This window comes from Citrus sinensis, chromosome 9, assembly GCF_022201045.2.
Source record: "Citrus sinensis cultivar Valencia sweet orange chromosome 9, DVS_A1.0, whole genome shotgun sequence".
Taxonomy (NCBI): domain Eukaryota; kingdom Viridiplantae; phylum Streptophyta; class Magnoliopsida; order Sapindales; family Rutaceae; genus Citrus; species Citrus sinensis.
This window is the reverse complement of record NC_068564.1, coordinates 27,145,115-27,168,929: the sequence shown is the minus strand read 5'-3', so window position 1 is coordinate 27,168,929 and position 23,815 is coordinate 27,145,115. Positions and strand designations below refer to the sequence as shown.

At 32.3% G+C, this 23,815-nt stretch overlaps 2 protein-coding genes and 1 pseudogene across 11 annotated transcripts in view; 2 read left to right on the top strand and 1 right to left on the bottom strand.

The window, feature by feature from the left end:
* The window catches only part of LOC102610474 (reactive Intermediate Deaminase A, chloroplastic), a 65,939-nt gene that overhangs the window by 11,922 nt on the left and 30,202 nt on the right, over positions 1-23,815 (top strand). For both annotated transcript variants that reach the window (XM_052433194.1, XM_052433193.1), the window contains exon 8: positions 23,633-23,678. The gene's annotated coding sequence lies outside the window, so the exon portion shown is untranslated. The remainder of the gene's footprint in view (positions 1-23,632; positions 23,679-23,815) is intronic.
* The window catches only part of LOC102612354 (LRR receptor-like serine/threonine-protein kinase RGI2), a 37,829-nt gene continuing 15,616 nt past the window's right edge, over positions 1,603-23,815 (bottom strand). For 4 of the 9 annotated variants that reach the window (XM_052433180.1, XM_052433176.1, XM_052433179.1 and 1 more), the window contains exon 5: positions 1,603-5,383. In XM_052433180.1, the coding sequence (XP_052289140.1) occupies positions 1,851-4,253 (2,403 nt within the window). In that variant the 5' untranslated portion in view covers positions 4,254-5,383 and the 3' untranslated portion in view covers positions 1,603-1,850. Of the gene's footprint in view, positions 5,384-7,381; positions 7,728-8,547; positions 8,767-8,853; positions 8,926-9,040; positions 9,185-10,272; positions 10,492-23,815 lie in introns of those variants that run through there. The other 5 variants (XM_052433181.1, XM_052433183.1, XM_052433182.1 and 2 more) reach the window with 4 other exon arrangements.
* The window catches only part of LOC102622255 (uncharacterized), a 32,243-nt pseudogene continuing 31,796 nt past the window's right edge, over positions 23,369-23,815 (top strand).

Genomic DNA, 23,815 nt, shown 5'->3' with positions numbered 1-23,815 from the left:
TGCAAGAAGTAACAATAGTTGTACCTCCATTTGCATTTTTCGATCATTTTACACTACTGTTAGGCTGGTAGTTGCACGCAGAATACCAAGATAATAAAATACTAACTTTTTAAGTGTGTCTTGAAATGATTATTTGTGATGCATTCATGCCTTTATATAGGCAATCGTGTGGTAGTTATATGTTCGAAATTTGAACAAATAACTTCCATTATCTATCAGGAAGTTACATGTTTAAATTTGAACATATAGGGATGTGTCTCTTACAAGAGATACATCCTTGAATTTCATCACATGGCATTTTATGTGTATCAATAAAAAAAATAAAAATAAAAAAAAGGAAGTGACGGACCTTTGGGTCAGCAGAAGAGCTAGGTTTGAAACTTGCTAAGGTGCAACGAAGGTAGTGGTCGAGGTCACAGATGTATTGTATGTATCCCGTGATAAATGTTTGATATTTTCGTACTCAAATAAGAGAGCAGCCATATTCAAGCACACAAATGTTTTTCAGCTATTTACAGGCCGGAAATTAGGACTTTTAAAATGATAATGGACTATTTTTGAGCTTCTTTAAGCGGCTGTTTAGTTGACCAATTTATCATTCAGATTCATTTCGTCATTACTGCATGGTGAGAATGTCGAGATATTAGCGATGTTATGAGGACATTTAATTGAGGTTACCAAATCCCTGCCTTTGCCATGTTTTTCCTTCCAATATATGTGCGTATACATGCATGTCAGTCATTGCATTTTCAAAGACCAAGTTGAGGTTAACCGAATGTCCAGAAAATTGAGTTACCTGTTACTGATTTGGAGGAAATTTATTTATCTTTACTTGTTATCCTTTGATGAATTGTTTTCTTGTATTATCGAATATTGTTGTTTACTTTTATACATTATCAAGTTTTGATTTTCATACTATTCCTTAGGAAAAGGAGCTATACTGACACTGCCAATTTCACCATGCGCTGTGGGGCATGCCAAATAGGAGTAATTGGACACAAGGTGAGTATATCTATGCTATTGTTGAATAACAAATGAAGAAAATAAATAAGTGTCATTTTTGCCTCTAAAATTCTCTTACGTTTCTTCTTACACAGCATCTTTTCATAAAATTTATGCTTTCAACTGAAAATAATTTTATGTGAATCTTCAGGAGGCTGTTAAGCACGCTCAAGCGACTGGCCACGTCAATTTTTAGGAATAACCATGTACCAAAAGTAATTCATTTTATCAGTTGACTCTTTCTTCTTGAGCCAGAGTTCATTGACTTCCCAAAGAACCAATAAAATTGTTATTGATTTCATTGATAAATGTGGTGATTGAATGTTGTGTGTTGTAACAAATCAAAAGATTCATTCAGATAATAGTATTATGAAATTTGTTATAAAATCATGTAATGATTGGAATGTTCTGTTGGATGCAAGATTCGAGTGCTTTTCTTTTGAATCTAGTTTAGTTATTCATTGACTAACTGTTGAAAATTTTCTTATCGGCGTGTCTTTGGATAATTATGTTAACTATTCTACACAATTTAGTAGAAACCTTTAAATGATCGTTTGCAGACGTGTGATTGCTATTATTAACTTCAGCTGTCGGACAACCACCTCCTCGCTTCCGCTTCGGCCACCGCCGCTCGCGCGGTTGCTTTCCCCTAAGGCGGAACGCTCCCCTAATGATGCATTTTTACATCCCACAGCTTCAGCAGATCGCTTCTACTTTTGCCTTTTGAAAGAAATTTGGCATTTGCTTAAATTCCCTCTTCAATCACAAGAGAAAGGTTCCTTATTTTATTGTAATGTTTCATTTGTTGACTAAGTACATAGAATAGCACAGGTGCAAACATGAAAGATCTAGTTGCATTTTCTTACAAGGCAACCATCACCAAGGCGATCCAAGAAATGACAGTACTTGCACCTCCATCTTCTGTTGATAAGTAAAGAGCCAATGAAACACCAAAATCCCACCACAAATCCGAGTGCCATGCTTATATACAACAACCAGTCCACTCCATCTTCATCATCATCTTCGTTTCCATCTCCATTTTCGTCTTCAGGTACCAAAACATTCTTCTCAGTACAATTTGAAAGTGGATCTCCGCACAGGTCATTGCCAGCAAAAGATGATGCACCGAAGCTTTGCAATTGAGTGCTTGAAGGAATTTTCCCTACCAAGTTGTTATTGGATAGGTTCAAGTGATTTAGAAATGACAAATTTGACATACTTTGAGGAATTTGACCTGAAAGTTGGTTCGCTGACAAATCGAGGGATTCAATTGATCTCATAACACCAATATTATCAGGAATTCTTCCGGTAAGTAAGTTGTGCGACAAATTCAATGATTGCAGTCCTTGAAGGTTTGTCACTTCTACAGGTATTTCTCCAGAGAAAATATTCTTGGAAACGTCAATGCTTCTCACCAGATTAAGAATGGAATTATATTCAACCAAAACCCCTTTCATCACAAGTGATGCATCCTCAAAAATTTCGCTCTGCCCCTCTGACCGCAGTGAGGAATATAATATAACGGCCTGATCATATGAGTCCGTTATCGCCATAGCCGACAAGTTGTTGATGCATCTCGGTATAGTCCCTGAGAGACTGTTAGAAGCCACATCTAAAATTTGTAGAAAAGCTAGACCACAAAGTTGAATGGGGAAATCGCCGTGAAACTTGTTCGATCGAAGATTGAGAATCTTCAATATTGAAAATCTTTCTCCTATCCATGAAGGAATACTGCCGACAAGTTCATTTTCACCCAAGTCAAGTACTTCCAAACTTGAAAAATTTTTAAACGACGTTGGTATTATTCCAGACAATATATTATTTCGGAGGTTCAAAGACAAAAGAGAACTTAAAGTTCCAATAGACATCGGAAGGCTACCGGTGAAATTATTGTGGCCTAAGTTCAACGCACGCAACCTCAGCCAATTCATCCAACAATCAGGGATGTCTCCAGAAAAATTATTTTTGGAGAGTTTTAGAAATTCAATGTTGTTTGAGAAATTTTCCCCCTGACATATGAGATGGAAAATGGATCCCGATAAAGCATTATTGGAAAGATCGAATATTGGACCCAACAAGTCGGATGGTGTCGTAATAAGAGGCATTGATGGATTGTCAAACTTTGGAATCCCACCATAGATTTGGTTACCAGAGATATTTAAATAAAAATACTGGTAAATAGAATTCCAAAACCCACGAGGAATTTTGGCTGAGATTCTTGTGCTGGATATATCCAAATCATTTAATTCCCTTTGCGATTGAAGCCACAAAGGAAATCGAGGCCCTAAATGACATGACCTCAACTCCAAAACTGTGAGTTGAAATGGAGGAACCCAATTAGGATTGATTTTGAAGATTAGCGAGTTTCCATTAGCTCTAAAAAAAGCCAGTTTTGTTAAATTAACAAAGTGGATTTCAGAAACAGTTCCATTCAACTTGTTGTTAGACAAATCTAGATATTCCAAGTTTGAGATTTGCCCCAAAGAGAACGGAATAGAACCGTCCAAAATGGTATTTGAAAGATCTAGAGAGTTCAATCTTTTAAATCGCCTAAGTTGATTGGTCAAATGACCAAAAATTTGAGAACTTCCCAAACGGAGTGACTCTAGTTCATTTGCAACACATGCCGAGAAAATACCTAAAATTTCTGATATGTCTTGACTCAATTTTGTAAACCTCATAGAGAATGATGTCAACTTACAGAGTTTTCCAAATGATGTTGGAATTTTCCCTCCAAGTTCATCATTCTCAGAGAGGTAGAGTCTTTTGATAGAAGTCAAGTTTTCTAGACCAAGTGACGAAACGTTACCTTGCAATCTATTAGAATAAACAGAGAGGAACTCAAGATCATTAACCTTAGACAGCCATCCAAGTACTGTAGAATTTAATTCGTTGGAAGATAAATCAAGATATTTAAGAGATGTCAAGTTTCCTAGTCGACTGGGGATTTGACCTTGAAATTGGTTTCCGGAAAGATCTAGGGCGGTAAGGGAGGAAAAATTTACAGACGACAATGGAGGAAAGTGACGGAGTTTGCAGTGAGACAACTGTAATTCTTTGAGAGAAGGGAGTGAGTTAATTACGAGTAATGAATCAGAGGCTTTACTGAGGTTCACAAAACTCATGTAGAGGTGCTCTAGCAATGAAAGACCGGATAACCATGAAAAACTGTCAACGTGCAACTCAAACCAATACCCTGTAAGATCAAGATATTGCAGATTTGAGAGATTTCCAAGTTGGTGAGGAATCATTCCTGTGAAATTTGCTTGAGAAAGATTGAGCTATCTTAGGTTCACAAGAGAAGCAAGATACTTTGGAATTTGAATTCCCTGAAAATCATTACCACTCAAGTCCAGGTGAACCAAATGCTTTAATACAAGCAAAGAGGGATTTATCTTACCAACCAGCTTTGACCTCTGGTAAGCTTCATTATCATCAGGACTGAAAGGATTTTGGAGGTTGAGCTCAAGGACATGGCCAGTGAAGTTGCTACAAAAGACACCGCCCCATTTACAGCAATCTCCATTATCAACAATCCAAGAGGCAAGGCGATTTGAAGGATCTCTGAGATCATGCTTCAACTTTAAAAGCGCTTCTCTCTCACTCTCTATGCAAGAGGTACCATTGCAGAGGCTAATGTTGATCATGGTGGCTATAGCAAATAACTCAAGCAAAGCAAGGGCAACAAAAGCACTCGTGTTAGGTTTCATTGCTGTGAAAATGTGAATAGAAATTATATTTAGAGAAGGATTAATTGTGTCTGAGAATGTTATCAATATCGCTTGCTATTTATAAATTTTAATTAATGATTAAATGTCCCTTGATTAGCCATATCTGATCTCACTTTTCTACAAGAAATTTCCAAGCTCATTACTTGCGATCATTAAGTCTTCAACGTTTCTAACTTCTGTGGATCCCGCCGTGGACGGAAGACTTTTCCAAGTCCAGCGCTATCGCTCTCAATCAATAATGGGTAATTCAGGTGCGTTGAAAGTCAAGTAGTCGACCATACATATTAAAAAATGAAATTTGTATAAACATATTATGTTTTTACCTTAGTTTAATGGTTATGATATCTTTTCCCCAAAAAGACAAAAAAGAAGAAGAAAAAATTATTATTATCAGAATAATTTTTTTCCTTTTCAGATATAAGTTTTTAAAAATAAATCAAAACTAGAAAAGACTGAGAATGAATCAAATTCTGAATTCAAACAAAAAATAAATAAATAAAACAGAGCAAACAGCCTCGGTATTACTATGATATATGTTCAGTCCAAATTTAGAATATTAATTGATTTGGAAGTATATATATGGTTTCAAATTGCAGCAGGAAATTACCTTACCATTACTTGGCGGGCAACTGTGTGAAGTCTTCAAATTCCTGCAGGAAATGCATTAACTGTGTGAACTCTTATTTAAGTCAACTAATTAAAGAGAAAATTATTCATATATGTAGCTTCAATTTTTCAATTTATCTGCTTCGATAATTCGTATAACGTAGCAGGAAAATTAGAATAATTTCAAAAAATAAGAGATAATAATGCGCTAATGGGTGTTGTAAATATTTTATTGGCTTTGCAAATAAATGCGTGCAACAGATTCCAATGAGCTTGGAAATAGTTTGTCCCTCTTATATTTTGAAAATTATCCAATCCAAATTCTCAGCAGCCGCACTTTAATTGGAAAATTTACACATCTGATCACTTTCTACTTTCCAATTTAAAAAATGATCGCACTCCAAATTTTCTTATAATATTAACGAACTACATGCCTTTTAGTAATATGTTTGTATTGGTGGAAAGATAAAAAAAAAATGGTTGTTTTTCGTCAAATTGAATATTGTAATAGTATGAGTGTGTTATTTCTTTGAGTATTAGATTTGTATTGGTGAAAAAAAAATTGTGGTTAAAATAGTTTAATACAACTTTTGCGCATGAAATGTGAGACGAAATGTCTCTGAGAGTTTATCAATTTGCTTTTATTGTTAACTTGTTATAATTTGCTTGGGTAATTTTTAAAAACCTCCCCTGAGGTTTGGGCTTGTTGTAAGTAGATGGCGAGAATTTATTTATTTATAAAAAACCTCTTACCGTCAGTTAACTTTAACATTGACCGTTAGTTGACTGTGCAAAGACAATATTACCCTTAACAACAGTTTGTAGACGGAAATAACTAAAAAAAAATTAAAATTGTTGGCGCGAAAAGCACAAACCCTATTTTTTGACAATTTTATCCTTGTCAATTCCAAAGATTTACAATATCATAGGTAAAGATTATAACTATTTCATTTTCAAGTTTTTAATTTTATCTTTTTTGTAGGAACTTTAAGAAAATATCAATAATTTAAAGAGGGTAAAGTAGCCAACAATTTTAATTTTTTTTTTTAGTTATTTCCGTCTATAAACTGTTGTTAAGGGTAATATTGTCTTTGCACAGTCAACTAACGGTCAATGTTAAAGTTAACTGACGATAGAGGGTTTTTTACAAATAAACAAATTCTTACCATCTACTTGCAACAAGCCCAAACCTCAGGGGAGGCTTTTAAAAATTACCCTAATTTGCTTTGTTTGTTTTGTTATTAATATAATGTTCGGGCTGCAAACGGATTCTATGCAACGAACGAGAATGTGGGCGTGGATATCTTCGCCCAAGCGATGAGCCTTGAGAAAATGACTTGTCGCCCAGGCGATGAGCCTTGAGAAAATGACTTGGCGAAAAGTAAAAGGCTAAGTCGGGGAATGCTAATATTAATGATAGGCATAATAATAATATGTACTGTACTTCTCTATTTTTAACTATTATTTCGGTAAAATAACTTTTTTAGCCTATTTTTCATATTTATCAGCTGAAATACCATCGAGGACCGGTTCTCAATTTATTCAGTAGAAATGCTCAAACACTAAATTAAGGTAAAATATCACACTAACCTTCAAGATATTGTAACTTATAAGATTGCGCATCATTGATTAAGGTAAAATATTGCATGAGTGGATATAACATAAACTATAATAAGACGCACCTTGGAGTCTGTTAAACTAAAGATCTAAATTTTCAAGCTTGGTCATGTTACCAATTTCCTTTGGTATGGCTCCAGAGAAATCATTGAACCCCAAAATTAAGATTCGAAAATAGCTGCAATTTGCTAGATCGGAGGGCATATCGCCATAAAACATATTTTTGGACAAATAAAGTTCTTCCAAAAAAGGAATATTATTGTAAAAATTTGCAGGGAGTTCAGCAGATAGTCTATTGACACTGAAATCAAGAACTTATAAAGAAGGCATTTTGAATTTGAAAGAGGGGAAAGAACCAGAGAATTGGTTATCCCTAAGATCAAGCCGTTACAGCTGAAATAGATGTCCAACGTAAGGAATGGTGGTCGTTTAAGAAATTGTTTATTAATAGACTTTCTATTGTAACGTAATTTACAAAATTTTGCATAATCTCATAGATCTCTATCAAATAATAAGATAATGTTAAATAGTGGAAATGACATGTCCCCATAAGAGAATTTATAAGGGGAGATGTAAAATTACGAAGAAGAGGAAGATTTCACATATGCATGTCGTTAGGGAAGTCACCTGTCAAGTTATTATCTGACAAATCCAAACCCGATAGAGAAGAAAGATTGAAGATTGATGAAGGAATGGTTCCAGTTAAGAAATTGTATTCTAGCACTAACTTCTCTAATTCTGCAAGATTCCCCAGCTCCTCTGGGATTTCTCCTAAAAATCATGAGTAACATATGCGTTAACTATTTTAACTTATTAACTGGGACTCAGGAAGAAAAAAAGAAACAAAAAAATGTTTTTGCCTAAAGTAAGATAAAAAATAATTTATGAAAAAAATAAAAATTTTGTAAAATGACAAGATAAGCTGTACCAAACATGGAACTTAACTGACATTATGACAAACTGTTGCTTGTTTCTGAGTTCTTCTTTTCTATTACTTATTATGTCACTAACTTTTAAACTTTTGGTATAAACATGAGCAAAGAAGAAACATTGCCAGTTAATTCTTAATTCTTTTACGAATTTATGTCACGGAATTAGATTAAAATTGGATAAGTTATTGTCATTGGTATTGTGCAATAACAATTGACAGTTGAAGTAGACAATATCAATTGAACACAATTTCTATTTGCAATCGTCTGAAATTAATTTAACTTTACACACATATAAATATTGCTCCATCTTTCTAATTCTCCGCTTTGATTTTAGACCCTAAAAAGACAATTAAAAAAGAGAGAGAGAACAAACAAGAAAGAAAAGAAAAACATCTAATCTGCTTGATAGATTATCAAAATTTGTTGAGTGACACGAAATAGAAGAAAATGCAATAGAAAAGAGAAACATAAATAGAAGGTTTACGCTTGTTTGACATTCGTTAACCTTAGAGCCATTAGTCTTAGATTTTTAATTAGGCAATGAAACAATGTGTTTTAATTTTAATAAAGAAAGTCTAAAATAATTTCAATTATAGCCTCAGAGGTATAAATGACATGATCAATAAATAAAAAAAGACATAAATATAAACCATACATACCTTGGAGTCTGTTTTAGCCAAGATATAAACTCTTAAGTTTGGTCAAATTGCAGATTTCTTTTGGTATGGCTCCCGAGAAGCCATTGACCGACAAAGCCAATGTTTGTAGATGTTTGCACCTTGATAAAGTCGATGGGATTTTGCTTCCAAAGTTGTTTTCGTCCAGAAGGAGGATTTCCAGAAAAGGAAGGTTCTTGCAAATATTTGCCGGGAGTTCACCTGGGAGTTCACCAAATAATAACTTATATTCAAAACGAATATTATCTAGGAAAGAAGACTTACATAAGATGAAGGAAGGGATCGAACCGGAGAGCTGGTTATAGCTAAGAAAAAGTTTTTGAAGCGACGATGGATTCCCAAGTTGAGAAGAAATGATGCCTGTTAAGAAATCATTTGTTAGCGATGGCATCTCCAATTATATAAAGATAAGCTGTGATTTCATGCCAAATATTTTATGCTGATGTCACAAATGCATATTATTAGCAAAGCCTACCTTTTAAGTTATTATATGACAGATCCAAATTCGATAGAGAAGAAAGATTGAAGATTGATGAAGGAATGGTTCCAGTTAAGAAATTATTTTGTAACCATAACTCCTCTAATTCTGCAAGATTCCCCAGCTCCTCCAGAATTTCTCCTAAAATCCAAGAGTAACATATGCGTAAACTATTTTAACTTATTAACCGGCGATCAAGAAGAAAAGAAAATGAAATAAAAAAAAAATTTGCCTGAAAAGAGATAAAAAAACAATTTATGAAAATAAATAAATAAAGTTTTTGTCAATTGACGAGATAAGCAGGACCAAACACAGTCTAAGGCTAGGATTTAATCTGGTTTAGACTTTCCTTTTCAAAATCGAAACACTTTTCTTTCATGCCTAAATAAACTTCTCAACTTGACCGCCTTTATCACAAAGTATTGCTTGTTTCTGACTTCTTCTCTGCTACTTATTGTATCACTAACTTATAAACTTTTTGTATAAACATGAGCAAAGAAGAAACATTGACAATTAATTCTTAATTCTTTTACGAATTTACGTCACGGAATTAGATTAAAATTGGATGCATTACTGTCGTTGGTACTCTTCAGTAGCAATTGACAGATGAAGTAGCCAATATCAATTGAACACAATTTCTATTTGCAATTTCTAATTCTCTATCTGATTTTGGACCCTAGAAAGACAATTAAAAAAAAAAAGAACAAAACAAGAAAGAAATGAAAAACATTTAATCTGCTTAATAGATTATCAAAATTTGTTGAGTGATCACAAAATAGAAGAAAATGCAATAGAAGAGCGAAAGAGAAAAGCTAACAAAGTGAACGAAATAGAAGTTTTACGCTTGTTAGACGTTCGTTAATCTTAGAGCTGTTAGTCTTGGACTTTTAAATAGGCAATAAAACGATGTGTTTTAATTTTAATAAGGAAAGTCTAAAATAATTTAAATCATTGCCTCATAAAGGCATAATCAACATGTGTCATGATCTTGTACAAAAATTAAGAAAGATTAGAATATGAGAGGATCCAAATCCCTTTATCTGTTATAATTCTCTGCTTATTTAAAGTTACTGTCAACATTTATTATAAGGTTTCCAATTAAAATGCTTAAACAAAATTGATTTTCAAGCTAACAAACACCTGCTATTCTAGGAACGAGCGCACAGTGGTCCAGGTAAAATACTCGGAGTGATAACTAAAAAAATGACATAAATATAAACCATACATACCTTGGAGACTGTTTTGGCTAAGATATAAACTCTTAAGCTTGGTCAAATTTCCGATTTCTTTTGGTATGGCTCCCGAGAAGCCATTGACCGACAAAGACAATGTTTGCAGATGTTTGCACCTTGATAAAGTCGATGGGATTCTTCTTCCAAAGTTGTTTTCATCGAGAAGGAGGATTTCCAGAAAAGGAAGGTTGTTGCAAATATTTGCCGGGAGTTCACCTGCGAGTTCACCAAATAATATCTTATATTCAAAACGAATATTATCGAGGGAAGAAGACTTACATAAGATGAAGGAAGGGATCAGACCGGAAAGCTGGTTATAGTTAAGAAAAAGTTTTTGAAGCGAAGATGGATTCCCAAGTTGAGAAGGAATGATGCCTGTTAAGAAATCATTTGTTAGCGATGGCATCTCCAATTATATAAAGATAAGTTGTGATTTCATGCCAAATATTTTATGTTGATGTCACAAATGCATATTATTAGCAAAGCCTACCTTTTAAGTTATTATATGACAAATCCAAATTCGATAGAGAAGAAAGATTGAAGATTGATGAAGGAATGGTTCCAGTTAAGAAATTATTTTTAGCCATAACTCCTCTAATTCTGCAAGATTCCTCAACGCCTCTGGAATTTCTCCTTAAATCCAAGAGTAACATATGCGTAAACTATTTTAACTTATTAACCGGCGATCAAGAAGAAAAAAATGAAATAAAAATTTTTTTTTGCCTGAAAAGAGATAAAAAAATTTTATGAAAAATAAATAAATAAAGTTTTTGTCAATTGACGAGATAAGCAGGACCAAACACGGTCTAACTTCTAAGGCTAGGATTTAATCTGGCTTAGACTTTCCTTTTGAAAATCGAAACACTTTTTTTTTCATGCCAGAAGAAACGTCTCAACTTGATTGCCTTTTTTTTTTGTCTTAACCACAAGGTATCCTGGGGAGGGCAAGGTATCCTGGGGAGGGCCCCAACTGTGGGAGGCACCTTTAAGCTCGTACCACAACCCATATTAGAAGTCCCCACTCGAACCGGGAGACACATGTTCTCCCAACAAAGACGACTTCCCTGCGACTTGAAGTGTTGCAAGATTATAGATATTGTTCCATCTTTCTAATTCTTTATCTGATTTTGGACCCTAGAAAGACAACTAAAAAAAAAAAATTGGTGGGAGTTCGGCAAATAGTGTGTTGTTTGTAAAATTAATAGAAAGTAAAGAAGACATGTTGTAGATGGAGGCGGGAATGGAACCCGAAAACCAGTGAAAACTGAGATCAAGTGTTTGAAGAGAAGAAAGATCCCCAAGTTCAGAAGGGATAGTGCCTGTGAGATTTAACCCAGATATATTCAAGGCTGTGACTCTCTGAGAACGGACATCGCAAGTGATGCCGGTCCAATTACAGACAAAGCTACTTGTGTCCCAATTTCTAGCCAATTTCTTGGCTAGATCATCAGTTACATGGCCTTTAAGGGCAAGAAGGGCTTGTTGGTCTGTGGTAATACTTGTAGTGTTGGCTGATGCAATCATGAAGGAAAGAATCAAGCAATGGAGTAAGAGAAATCTGATCATTATTCGGGGAGAAGGAATTCTTTCCATGAGACTAGAAGGGCTTGTTGGTCTGTGGTAATACTTGTAGTGTTGGATGATGCAATCATGAAGGAAAGAATCAAGCAATGGAGTAAGAGAAATCTGATCATCATCCGGGGAGAAGGAATTCTTTCCATGAGACTAGAATATTTAGATTGTTAGTGGGTGATTAATTGGACTGATAATGCAAGAACACTCATAGCTGCTTCCATGTATATATAATGAAACCGAAATTTCGAAGAAGCAGCAAGAAAGAAAATAGAGGAGTGAAAAGACTACATTCATAACTTGTTGAAAGGAGCAATAATTTTATGTGAACCCGTTGCGTCAAGCCAGTCCTTCAGGTCCACACTCAGGAACACTAGATCGTAATTAATGATTGTAGTAAGTTTTGTTTTTCTTTATAATCATCCTATTAATTTATTCCATATGATCACACTTCTAACCTCATAACTTTTATTTCCCCCTCCAAATTATGAATATCTCATGTGGAAATTGAAAATTTTTATCACCTATGATTGGCTAATATGGAAATTCTCTTTCAGCAATATATAATTCTCTTTTAAGAAGGAGAAATTAGTGGCCTGTTAATTATGCGTGCTTTACGGGTTACAATTAGCACTATTTTCATTTCGCTTTTATTAGGGATGATGAAAAAACTAAATTTTTAAAATTTTCTCCGAAAAAAAAAATTTACAAAGGCGTCAAGTGCATGCAATCCTACAGAATTTCATAATAATAATAAACTTGCAAGAGATTGAGATTGAACGGCGATTAAATACAGAGCAAATGCAAGAGCAAAAGAAAGAAAGCTCGTTTTCTAAATAATAATAATAATAATGTTTATACTACTTTTATTTGCGAAAATTATCGAAATAAATTCAACAGTTAATTCATACATACAGAGTAATTTATTTGCAATACGATTGAGAATGAGATTGAAAGGTTGCGCTTTTAATTCATGACTGTTGTGAGATGATGTCAATAGTTATCAATATAAGAATACGTGTAAATAATAATTATTTCATGGTTGTTGTGAGAAAGTTGTCTACGACTGAAAAAGTTATTTTTTTCTTTTTTAAATATAATTAGCCCCAATATATTTGTTTTCCTTTATAATCATATTTGTATTGGGTAGGGATTTATTGCTATGATCTAACTTCCAATCTCATAACTTTTATAAAAATTTCTAGTAATGAATTTCGTAATTCTATTAGAAATGTTCTTCTCTTGAGTTGGAGCAATTATGGTCAAAGGATATAATTAAATTTTAGAATTTATAACCGACGCAAGAAGAGATTATTACTTTGATTAAGGGCCAGTTTGGTAATGCTGCAGCTTTTAAAATAATTGCTGTTAACTTTGCTGTAGAAATAATCAGCTGTGAAGAGAATCAGTTAAGTGTTTGGTAAATTTTATTTTCAAAAGTACTGTGAATTTTGAAAGCAGTTATGGGTGTTTGGTAAATCTTATTGTTAAACTGCTGTAAGAAAATAAATGACTAAAATGTACATAATGTAGGATGAAATTTACTTATACATATAAAAATGTACACGTGCAATATCTCGTTGAATCAAACAATTTTTTTTTTTTATAAAAATGTGGAATTAGCATATTAACTTCTTGCCAAGCAACATAAACGTAGCACTTTCTATAGCTTTGTGCCCTGTATCTTTAGTTACACAAACTATTCTTATGAAAAAAACAAAGCGTCTTGATAGTTGAAGGAATTTCCCTTATGACAAACAATGAATATTATAATAAAAATTGCATAGGCATAGAATTGTTTATATATAAACAAACCCAAATAAGACAAACAACAAATATTATAATAAAAATTACATTGAATATGCATGAAAAGGGTGATGAATCACTTACTGTTATTGAATATGGTGATGGAACACGTACTGGATCTTGCTTTGTTGCACTAGAGAAGTTTTGATAGAACACAAAATATGAAGAAATAAGGTAAACAAAAGGTGTGCGTTAATTATAATAAAAATTTATTAAAATATTGATTTTATTTCCAATTTAAATAAGGATAATTTCGGGTTTAAGTAATAATTGTAAGGATGTTTATGGAATTATATTAAAGGATAAAATTGATTCTCAAAATCAGAATCTAAAAGTTACTCCTTCCCAGCTTTTCAAAATCGGCTGTAGGAGGAGCTGATTCTGGCAAAAGTGATTTTGATTTTTTTTTACCAAACACCAAAATTAGCTTTTAGATTTTTAAAATCACTTTTAACCCTCCCAAAAGCAATCCCAAACGGAGGCTAAATCTTAAATTACTGAATTATAATCTTGCGTCATGTAGGAATAGTGATGTGAGGTTCAAAGAATAACTTTATTTTTAAATGTGATTGTGATAGAGTCATTGTAAAACAATTCTACTTATTCAAAAGATTATTCAATAATTTTCTTCTCAATATATCAATTATATTAGGATTCTCATTTCTCTCATAATGTGAGCATTTCCAAGTTTAAAACTCGTGTCGTGTTTTTTAGTAATAATATATGAGTATGATTCAACTATTTTAATTTTTTAATTTTTTAATCACCAATTGCCACATGAATTTTACTTGGAAAAAGTTTAGGTCAGGAAATGATCGTTTTAATCTATATCAATTATTTTAAAAGTTTTAAAAAGTACCCATTCTATCATAAATTCCACATTCTTTGAAAACTAAAATTTTTGGATAAATTGTTGAGATTAGTCGGGTCTGATAATTGCAATTATATTTTTAAGAGGATATTATCATTTTTCCATCGAAGTTTTTCTTATATGTTAAGTCAGTATTAAAATTTGGTGAAAAATATATTTTACCACCTAATGTTTACGCTGTTATCACTTTACTACTATTTTGTTTATGTAATTTAAAACTTGATGTCATAAGGGCTTTTAAGAAATTTCTAAGTTGAAGGAAAAGCGCACCATTTTCAATTGTGAAATAAACCAGTTCATGTAACATACTTAGCTAAACACCGAATGGGGAAGCCATGGAGGTTTCGCTACTCTTACTGTGATAGCAGGCAAAGCCCCAAATTTGTTCCATCCATCAATTTGGGCAAAGCTCATCTTTTCATTAACTTTAAGAGAAGACCCCATCAGTGACAACCAAGAAAACTAGGGCCAATGCAACAGTCGGATTTGTTATTTGTTTCCTTCTAAATGAAGAAATCGTCTTTTACAATCCAAGAGCAAAATCAAATTTTAACTCTTATTATATTAAATATTAACTTATTTTTAATAGAATGGTAGTAAAGTAATAAAAGCGTAAACTTTAAGTGATAAGATGTAATTTTCACCAAATTTTGGTATTGATTTAATATGTGAGAAAAATTTTTGTAAAAAATTGATGATATTCTTTTTTTTTTTATATTGAGGTAATTTAATAGTCCTGGAAACTTTACAAATCAGTGACGTCACATTCATCGAAGTATTAGCTTGAATTGTATTCGTGAGGGACACTCATTTATGATCTTTAACTTGAATTGGTTTTTCTTTATCCTCGCTGCAAAAATTCTCTTTTCAGGAAGAAGAAGTCTTAAAAAAATTAGTGGCCCATTAATTAACATTTATGCGTGCATTATGGGAGATAAGTTAAGCTACAAACTTTTTTGTCAGTCCTTAGCTCGACTCATAAGTAATGAAGAACAAAATCAATGAAAGAGAAGATAATCGGGCAATGACTAATTGATAATGGAGTCGAACAGAAATTTCTATTGAAACCGAAATTTCTAAGAAGCAGCAAAAAGAAAATGGGAAAGTGAAAGACTACTCCTAAATTTGTCAGAGGTGTAATGTAATTTTAGTTGAACGTGTAGCGTGAAGTCGCTCCTTCAGGTCCACTCAGAATCGCCAGATATTTTCCTCTCTTCTTATTTGGATCCAATCAAAACTTTCTCCTTTTGTGATTCAGCCATCGGATTTAATGAAAAAGCTGTTAATAGGTTTTTAACATTACCTTGTTATTTGATAATAAAAAAAATGCAAATATGAGTTTAGTTCTTCTATTTTAATTTAAGAGTTTCTTTAATTTATATATTTTCAAAAATACCTCAAACACTCTTATTGTTAATTGTATTAGGTTCCAATCTTTAATTGTTTTTTATAATAATACCTTACAATAATAATCTTGGAGATATTAATGAAAAGAAAAAATTTAATTCATCAAATTAGCCTTAAAAAAATAAAAATTAATGTAAATTTTTATGTTATTATTTAAGTTTTAGGATTAATTTGGTAAATTAATTTTTTATATACAATTATTAGTAAGATTATTGAGATAATATTAAATATTACTTAAGTTGGCTGATATTAATATATTTATAAATAGTTATTAGTAAGATTTATGTTAAAGGACAAAAAATATTAGTTCTTTTAGAATGATATTTATTGGTTAATTTGGTAATAAATAATTAGTTAATTTTCTATTATTGCTTTTAGAAAAATTAATTAATATTAAGAATATTATTGTTAGGGTATTATTATAAAAGTAAAAAAAAGTAAGGATAATAATGTAACATATTTAATAATAAAAGTATATTAAAATACTTTTTAAAATATAAGAATTAAATGAGAACTTAAATTAAAATAAAAAAACTAAATAAACATTTACTTGATTAAAAAATTATAGAAGTTAAAAGTTTGAAAATTTTGACACCCAAGACTTATCTATTAAAAGAGGTCATGAGAATTAAAACTTAAGTGAAACAGCCCATAACATTATCATAGAGACATGGTGAGATTTTCCTATTTTCATATTTAAATTTGACTGGCATAAGAGATAGTGATGGTAGGAGTGGGACTGCCCACTTGAAATTTAAATTTAATTGCACGGTCCCATCCTCTCTCTCTCTCATATTTTTTGTATTATCTTTCAAGAAGAAGAAATTAGTGGCCCCTTGAATAGTGTTTCAGCGTGCCTTATGGGTTATAAGTTAAGTTAGCCCGGCTCAAAAGTCACGAATTGCAAAGCCAAGTTGACACTCGTGAGTGATTTTAAGTATGAGTAATGATATATTCATAAATTTTTGTATAAATTTATTTTGTATAAATTGATGTGGTATGATAAGATTAATTGAATTAAATATCACTTGATCCACATGATTTATTTTTATTATTTTATATTTTCATTCAACTAATAAATTAATGCTACGTCAGTTTATATAAAATAAATTTATACAAAAGTTTGTGATTGTATCATTAATCTTTAACTATTTATGATGAAACCGAAATTTCTCACGCGTGAAAAAAAAAAAAAAAGGAGTGAAAGCGAGAAAAGGTTCCTCTCCACGTGACAACTGATGTTGAAATGTTTTTGCTATTCGTTTGATGATTCGAGGATTCACGAGTGGCGATAAGTCCAACAAAAATTCCGCGGCTTGAATTGCATTTGTTAGGGGCACTCGTTTTCTGATCTTTTAACTTTGTTTTTGTCGATCTCGCTGAAAAAATTATCTTCCAAGATGAAGAAATCAGTGGCCCATCTGTTAATTGTGCGTGCTTTTTGTGTTTTAACGCTTTTGACTCAGAAATCACGGGCTGCACAGTTAATGAAAAGGAAGACCAAAGTCAATGAAAGCAAAGACAATAAGACATTGAATGATGATAACATGGTGGGACATTAAGTATTCCTGTGGGATTAAAGTAGAAATTTAATAAATTTTTTATTTCATAATTCTTTATAAAAATAATATTTGATAAATTTTGTAACTTTTTTTATAATTTTTTCTATTTTACTGCAGTTTTTAAAAGACTCTTTGAACTCGCTAAATTTTTCTCTGAGTCATTTATTTAAATTAAGTTTTTATTATAAACATATTTTTTTTATAAAATTACTTAATTAACCCTAATTCTTTTTCTTTTCCAATTCATCAATTTCAGATTAGGTAATTCAAACGTTTATCCTTTAATTTCAAATAAACAATGACACTTGTTGCTCAACTTCTCAAAATCAGTTTTATAATTGTCATTACAAATGAGAGATAAAAAAACCTACCATAAAAAATGTCAATTAATTTTTACCAGCCATGAAAACCATAAAACATTTTTTTTTTTTGGGTTTCATAGTTATTATTAAAATAACAAGCCTAAGATGAATAAATGGAAAAGAATAGTAATAGGAGAAAAAAATAAAGTTTGATTTATTAATAAAAGAAAAGAATTAATAGCCAAAAGAATGAAAATGAGATTTCAAGATCTATGATCATAGATATCTTCAAAATCGTTTTTTTCAATACTTTAAGATACCTAAATTGATGCCTAATGTGTTTTCTTTAATTTAAGATATCTATTAACAAATAAATTCTTTACTTTAAAATAATAGACCTACAAACCACCAAAATCCCACCACAAAAGTGCCATGCTTACATGTAACGACCAATCCCCTTCATCTTCATCCTCGTTTCTATTTCCATTTCGATCTTCACGAACAAATACATTCTTTACAATTTGGGAGCCCCGCAGAGATTGTTGCCTGTGCAACATGTTACATTAAAACTTTGCTGTTGAGTGCCCGCAGGGGATTTTCACAATCACGTTATTGTTAGATAAGTTCAAGTAACCCATAAATGTTACAATTAACATACTTTGAGGGGATTTTACCGCAAAGTTGTTTCTTTAAGAAGTGATATTCTCTGGAATTTTCCTAGTAAATTTTTTTTTTGCAACATATTCAATTACTGTAAAGCTATAAGATCACTCATTTCTTTTGTAATATGTTCTGAGCAATAATTCTTGGAAAAGTCAATACTTCTAAGCAAATTGATATTCTGCGTTAATTAAGAGTGTTTTCATCTTTCCTTTGAAAATGAAAAAGGTTTTTTTTATATTCAGTTGTCACCCCTTTGATTGCAATTGATGCATCCTCAAGAAACAGAGATGCCATTGTACCTACTATCTAGCGTTTATGTAGAGTTGCTCACAGTTGCCATAACACTGAATGGGACAATTGAACCATCCAACTGTTTATAGAAATATATGGATCAATCATAGATGAAAGGTTCCCTAGAGACTTAGGAATAGAGCCATTCAATGTGCTGTTATCAGAAAGTATCAAAACTTGTAAAAGAATAAAGGTTCCCTAAAGATGAAGGGATAGAACCACACAATCTGCCAGAAGAAAGATCTAGACATTTTAAAATTTTTATTAAATTAATAATTCAAGATTCATTTATATTTTGGTATTATTTATATTCAACTAATAATTTAAATTTTTGTAACAAGTTATATTTTAAAATTAATAAAGGTTCCCTAAAGATGAAGGGATAGAACCACACAATCTGCCAGAAGAAAGATCTAGACATTTTAAAATTTTTATTTTAAATTTTTTATTAAATTAATAATTCAAGATTCATTTATATTTTGGTATTATTTATATTCAACTAATAATTTAAATTTTTGTAATTAAAATATAAAATTTTCACTACCGGCCACCACAAGCCATGGCTGGCCATCGTACTTTAGTATCATTTAAACTGAATTTGGTACTATTAGAATCTTTATTGTCAGGGCTACATAATAATGCAACTATTACCAACAAAGATATTTTCATTTGCTGTCAATCTATAGTCAAAGTCTCAGTTCTAAAATTTTTTAATTTATGGCAAACAAAGCTTTTTTACTGGTAATAATGACATCATTACATAGCATCGATAATAATGATTCTAATTGTATTAAATTTTAGTGCAAAAACGATGTTATGGCAGCGTCCACTGATGAACGACAGCATTCGAACTATTGCTGGTATAGCAACATATTTCCGTTCTTAGTTTTATTTATATTACATTTTTTTATTTTTTATTATTTTAATTAAAGAAATTTAAAAAAATTAATGTGAACAATGTTGTATTACCTAAACCCGTATTATATGATGTGAATAGAAAAATTTAACAAACATGATATTACAATGCATTAATAGTAATGCAATCACGTGTAATGTGGTGTGCCAAAAAATACCCTGAGGGAAACCAATACGATTGACAAATGGATGGGCAGTGCTTGGCCAGGCCATCCTCGCTATAGGCCTGTCCAATATTAGATGGGTTGCGATTTTTAATATCTTTTTAATTTTTTTAATCTTCCAACATTTTTTTGAAAAAAAAAGGACATAACCTCCCTAGAAAGATGAAGTTTGCAAATAATATGCAATTTCATGTGCTCACTAGAACACTATTCGTAATAAAAAAAACAGTACCAAAACAACACAATTCAACAAGCGCACTAGCAAATACTAACATCATAAGTTCATAATAAACCACAGTTCACAAATAATACACAAAGACTAAGACTTTTTACTTCATTTTTTATTTTTTAAGATATTAATATATTAATTTAATTTTAAATTTTAAAAGATAATAATAAGTGGGCTAGGACTAAGCCTAGACTTCATTGCTTAAACCCATTACAAGAGGGTCCTGCAAAGTTTAGACCTACATCTAGGCTCCCACATAGACGGAAGGGCCTAAGCCCGCATGCTTAAGGCCGGTTCTCAGACGGGCTGGCCTGACCGGGCTTTTCTATTATTTTTTTTTTTGCATGAGAAAGGTACTCAATAAGGTAAACTGAGGCTGCCAACAACATTGCTGAGGTCAAGATATTGGAAGTAAGAGAGATTTCCAAGTTAGTGTGGAACCATCCGCCAAATCTGACTCGAGAGATTTAAGTATCTTAGGTTCTCAAGAGAAGCAATATATATGGGAATCTGGATTCCGTGAATCAAATGCTTGAAATCAACCAAAGAGGGACTTACCTTACCGACCAGTTTTGACTTCCTGTAATTAGCATGTAATTCAGCAACAGATCCGATATAAGTGAAATGATTTCCAAGTTTGAGCTCAATGACACGGCCTGTGAAGTTGTTACAAACAACATCAGCCATTTACAAAATTCTCCATCATCAATATTTCCATGAGGCGAGGCGATTTGCAGGATCTTTGAAATCTTGCTTCACCTTTAAAGGAGCTTCTCTCTCACTTTCTATGCAACCCGTGTCAGAGGTGCCAGTGCAGAAGCAAATGGCGATATCTCGGTAGTTATGACAAATAACTCAAGGAAAACAAGGGCAGCAAAAATAGTAACATACTCATGTGTGGTTTCATTGCTGTACATCTGAATAGAAATTATAAGAGAATGAAATGTTTATGAGAATGTTGTTTATGAGAATGTTATTACATTGCTAGCTATTTATAATGTCCTGCGTTCGGATTGTACACACGAAAAGCATTAAGTCTTCAATGTCGTTAACCGGTAAAGGTCCCTCTATCCCCTGGCGGTCTGCATTATTATAGTGAAATAAGCCAACTATATATCAGAGGATATTATCATAATAGAGTTGACCAAGTCCAGTTGATCAAGTGAGATTTAGCATCAGGACTTTAACATCACGAACTCCTAATGGTTCCAGCCCCACTATGGCTTTCCATTAGTAAAGTGGACTTCAAGCTTCGATTTTTCCGACTTTATCTCTTGACTATGAACTTTTACATCATAATTAGAGTTATTTTATCACATTAGTAGTTGCATTTAAGCCTCGACACCACAATCTTAACCGGAGCCTAAAGCTTTAATTATGAAAAGTGCAATGTGAATTGAATGTTCCAAATTTTTTGATTTTGCAAATATGCAATTATCTATTTGATTATCGATGTGGCAGGGTATATAAGTGCCAGTAACTATTACTTGAGAATATTATTTATCATGAACCCATCTATAAATTGTAATAGACCCCTTGCAGACCCTGGCGCATCTTTGGTTTCAACTGCCACACAACCCTTAATAAAGTTGAAATATTTAAAAAAAAGGGAGATGTGAAATGACAAATTGTCAATATTGACCGATTTGTTCAATATATTTTGAGCAATCAATGGTGTTAAACCTCAGTTTCTTATTTTCTTCATGTAACTAAGTAGCTCCGAGTGGACTCTAGGTCAAATAATAAATTGGAAATCATGAAAGCCTTATCTTTTTGTGCCATGACCTGCAAAATTCGCTGCCATTTGATATACAGAACAGGGTGTTTTTCAAGTCAAGGCCTTGAATTGTTTGAGCGACTCAATTAAATTTATTAGTTAACTATGAATCAGGACAAAGTAAGTAATCATAACCGTCTGCTTCCCCCGAGGATGACTGCTTAGTTAACTGAGATTAGTAGACAGGATATCGTCCGAGGAAGCGCTCTCTGCCGTCAATTCTTTAATTGGAAGTTGGCAGTACTATTCTTTTTGTCGCCTTGTAGTAATTTTTGGTTTTGGGATAGTCGCAAGAAGAACAAAGTCCTTCATTTTATTGGCTAACACTTCAGTTATTGTTTAAAAGTACATACAAAACAACAAGTACAAATATGAAAGATCTAGTAACAGGCTGACGCTACAATACCTGCATGTATCTGATACATGCAGGAAAAATGGCTGTTGGATTCAAAATTTAATTAATAAATAATAAAAAAATTTATAAAACTGGAACCTAGAGAAACGGTTACAACACATATCAAACCCAGCCATATATATATTTGTGGGAAAAAAAAAAAAAAAGGGCTCTCATCTCACTAGGGATGGCAATGGGAAGGGGAGGGGCGGGGACCGATCTCTCCGTACCCATCCCCGATATTTTGTGTATGTCTCCGTCCCCGTCAAAATTACTTGAGAGAATTCTCATCCCCTTCCCGAATAATAACAGAGGATCCCCGAGGGTCCCCGATCCCCGAATAACTAATACATTTTTTTTCAATTTTGAGTTAATCATATTAAAATAAAAAATTCAAATAAGAATAAAGTTCAAAATATATCTTATATTAATATCTATTATAAAAGTCACATACATTAAATTAGTAAATAACGCAACATGCACGGAATACAAACTTCTTTTACAAACTATCATGAACAAATTAATAGTTTAATACAAAATTATTACAAATAAAATCGAATTTAGATTCAAAATTAACTTTTTCAATGGTGGCGTGGACACTTTATAAATGTGGACTATTCCCTTTACAACACAATAATTAAATTGGAGCAAATCAAAAATAAATATTAGATTAGATATTAAAATTGTGATTCGCTGTGGGCAATTATAACATCTAAAAATAAATAAAAAATAGATTTAAGTTTAAAATATTTAAAGAATATTAAAATAAAAAAAAATTGGCTAATAGAATCTACTCGGTCTTTTTAATGTCGTAAATAAAAATTTAGGACTTTAATTAGTTAATTAGGCCTAAAAGTTTAATAATATAAATATTTTGATATTTTTTATTTGTACCAATATTTATAATTTTAATTTTAATATTTGTTTACTAATAATTTTAAAAAATTAAAATAAAATTAAAAATTAAAATGGGGAAATGGGTAGGGGATGAGAATTTCACCTCATCCTCGTCCCCTCCCTAAATAAAAAATTGGGTAAAAAAAATTTCTTATTTCCTTTCTAAATAAGAAATTGGGTATAAAATTATCCACGTATCCTCTCAGAATAGGAAAAATCTCCGAGAGTACCCGTCCCCGTGTGCATTTTTGCCATCCCTACATCTCACACGGAAAACCAATTTCCTCTTTCCTCCCTCTTCACTCACTCCCTCACCTCATGGCTCCCTCTCCCTCTTCACTCACTCTCTCCCCTCCACTACCTCACGACACGCCTCACCAGGGCCATCAACAGCGGCATGACCCGGCGACGATATGCAGCGGCTGATGTTAACTTGTTATTATGTTTAGTAAAGTGAGCTTTGGGGCTTTGTTTGATCGTTGTTCTCTTGCCTTTTTTCATTTACAGGTATGTTATGGAACATGACAAAAACAAAGCTCCTGAATTGAGACAGGTTCTTATCTTTCACATTTTATTTTTGTTAACAGCATTGTTTGTTGTCGATTTCAAATTATATGATTTCAATTTGTTTCAGTGTGATTGGAGTATTTGATTGAAAAGCTTAAATACAACTTTGGGGATTGGTAGGGG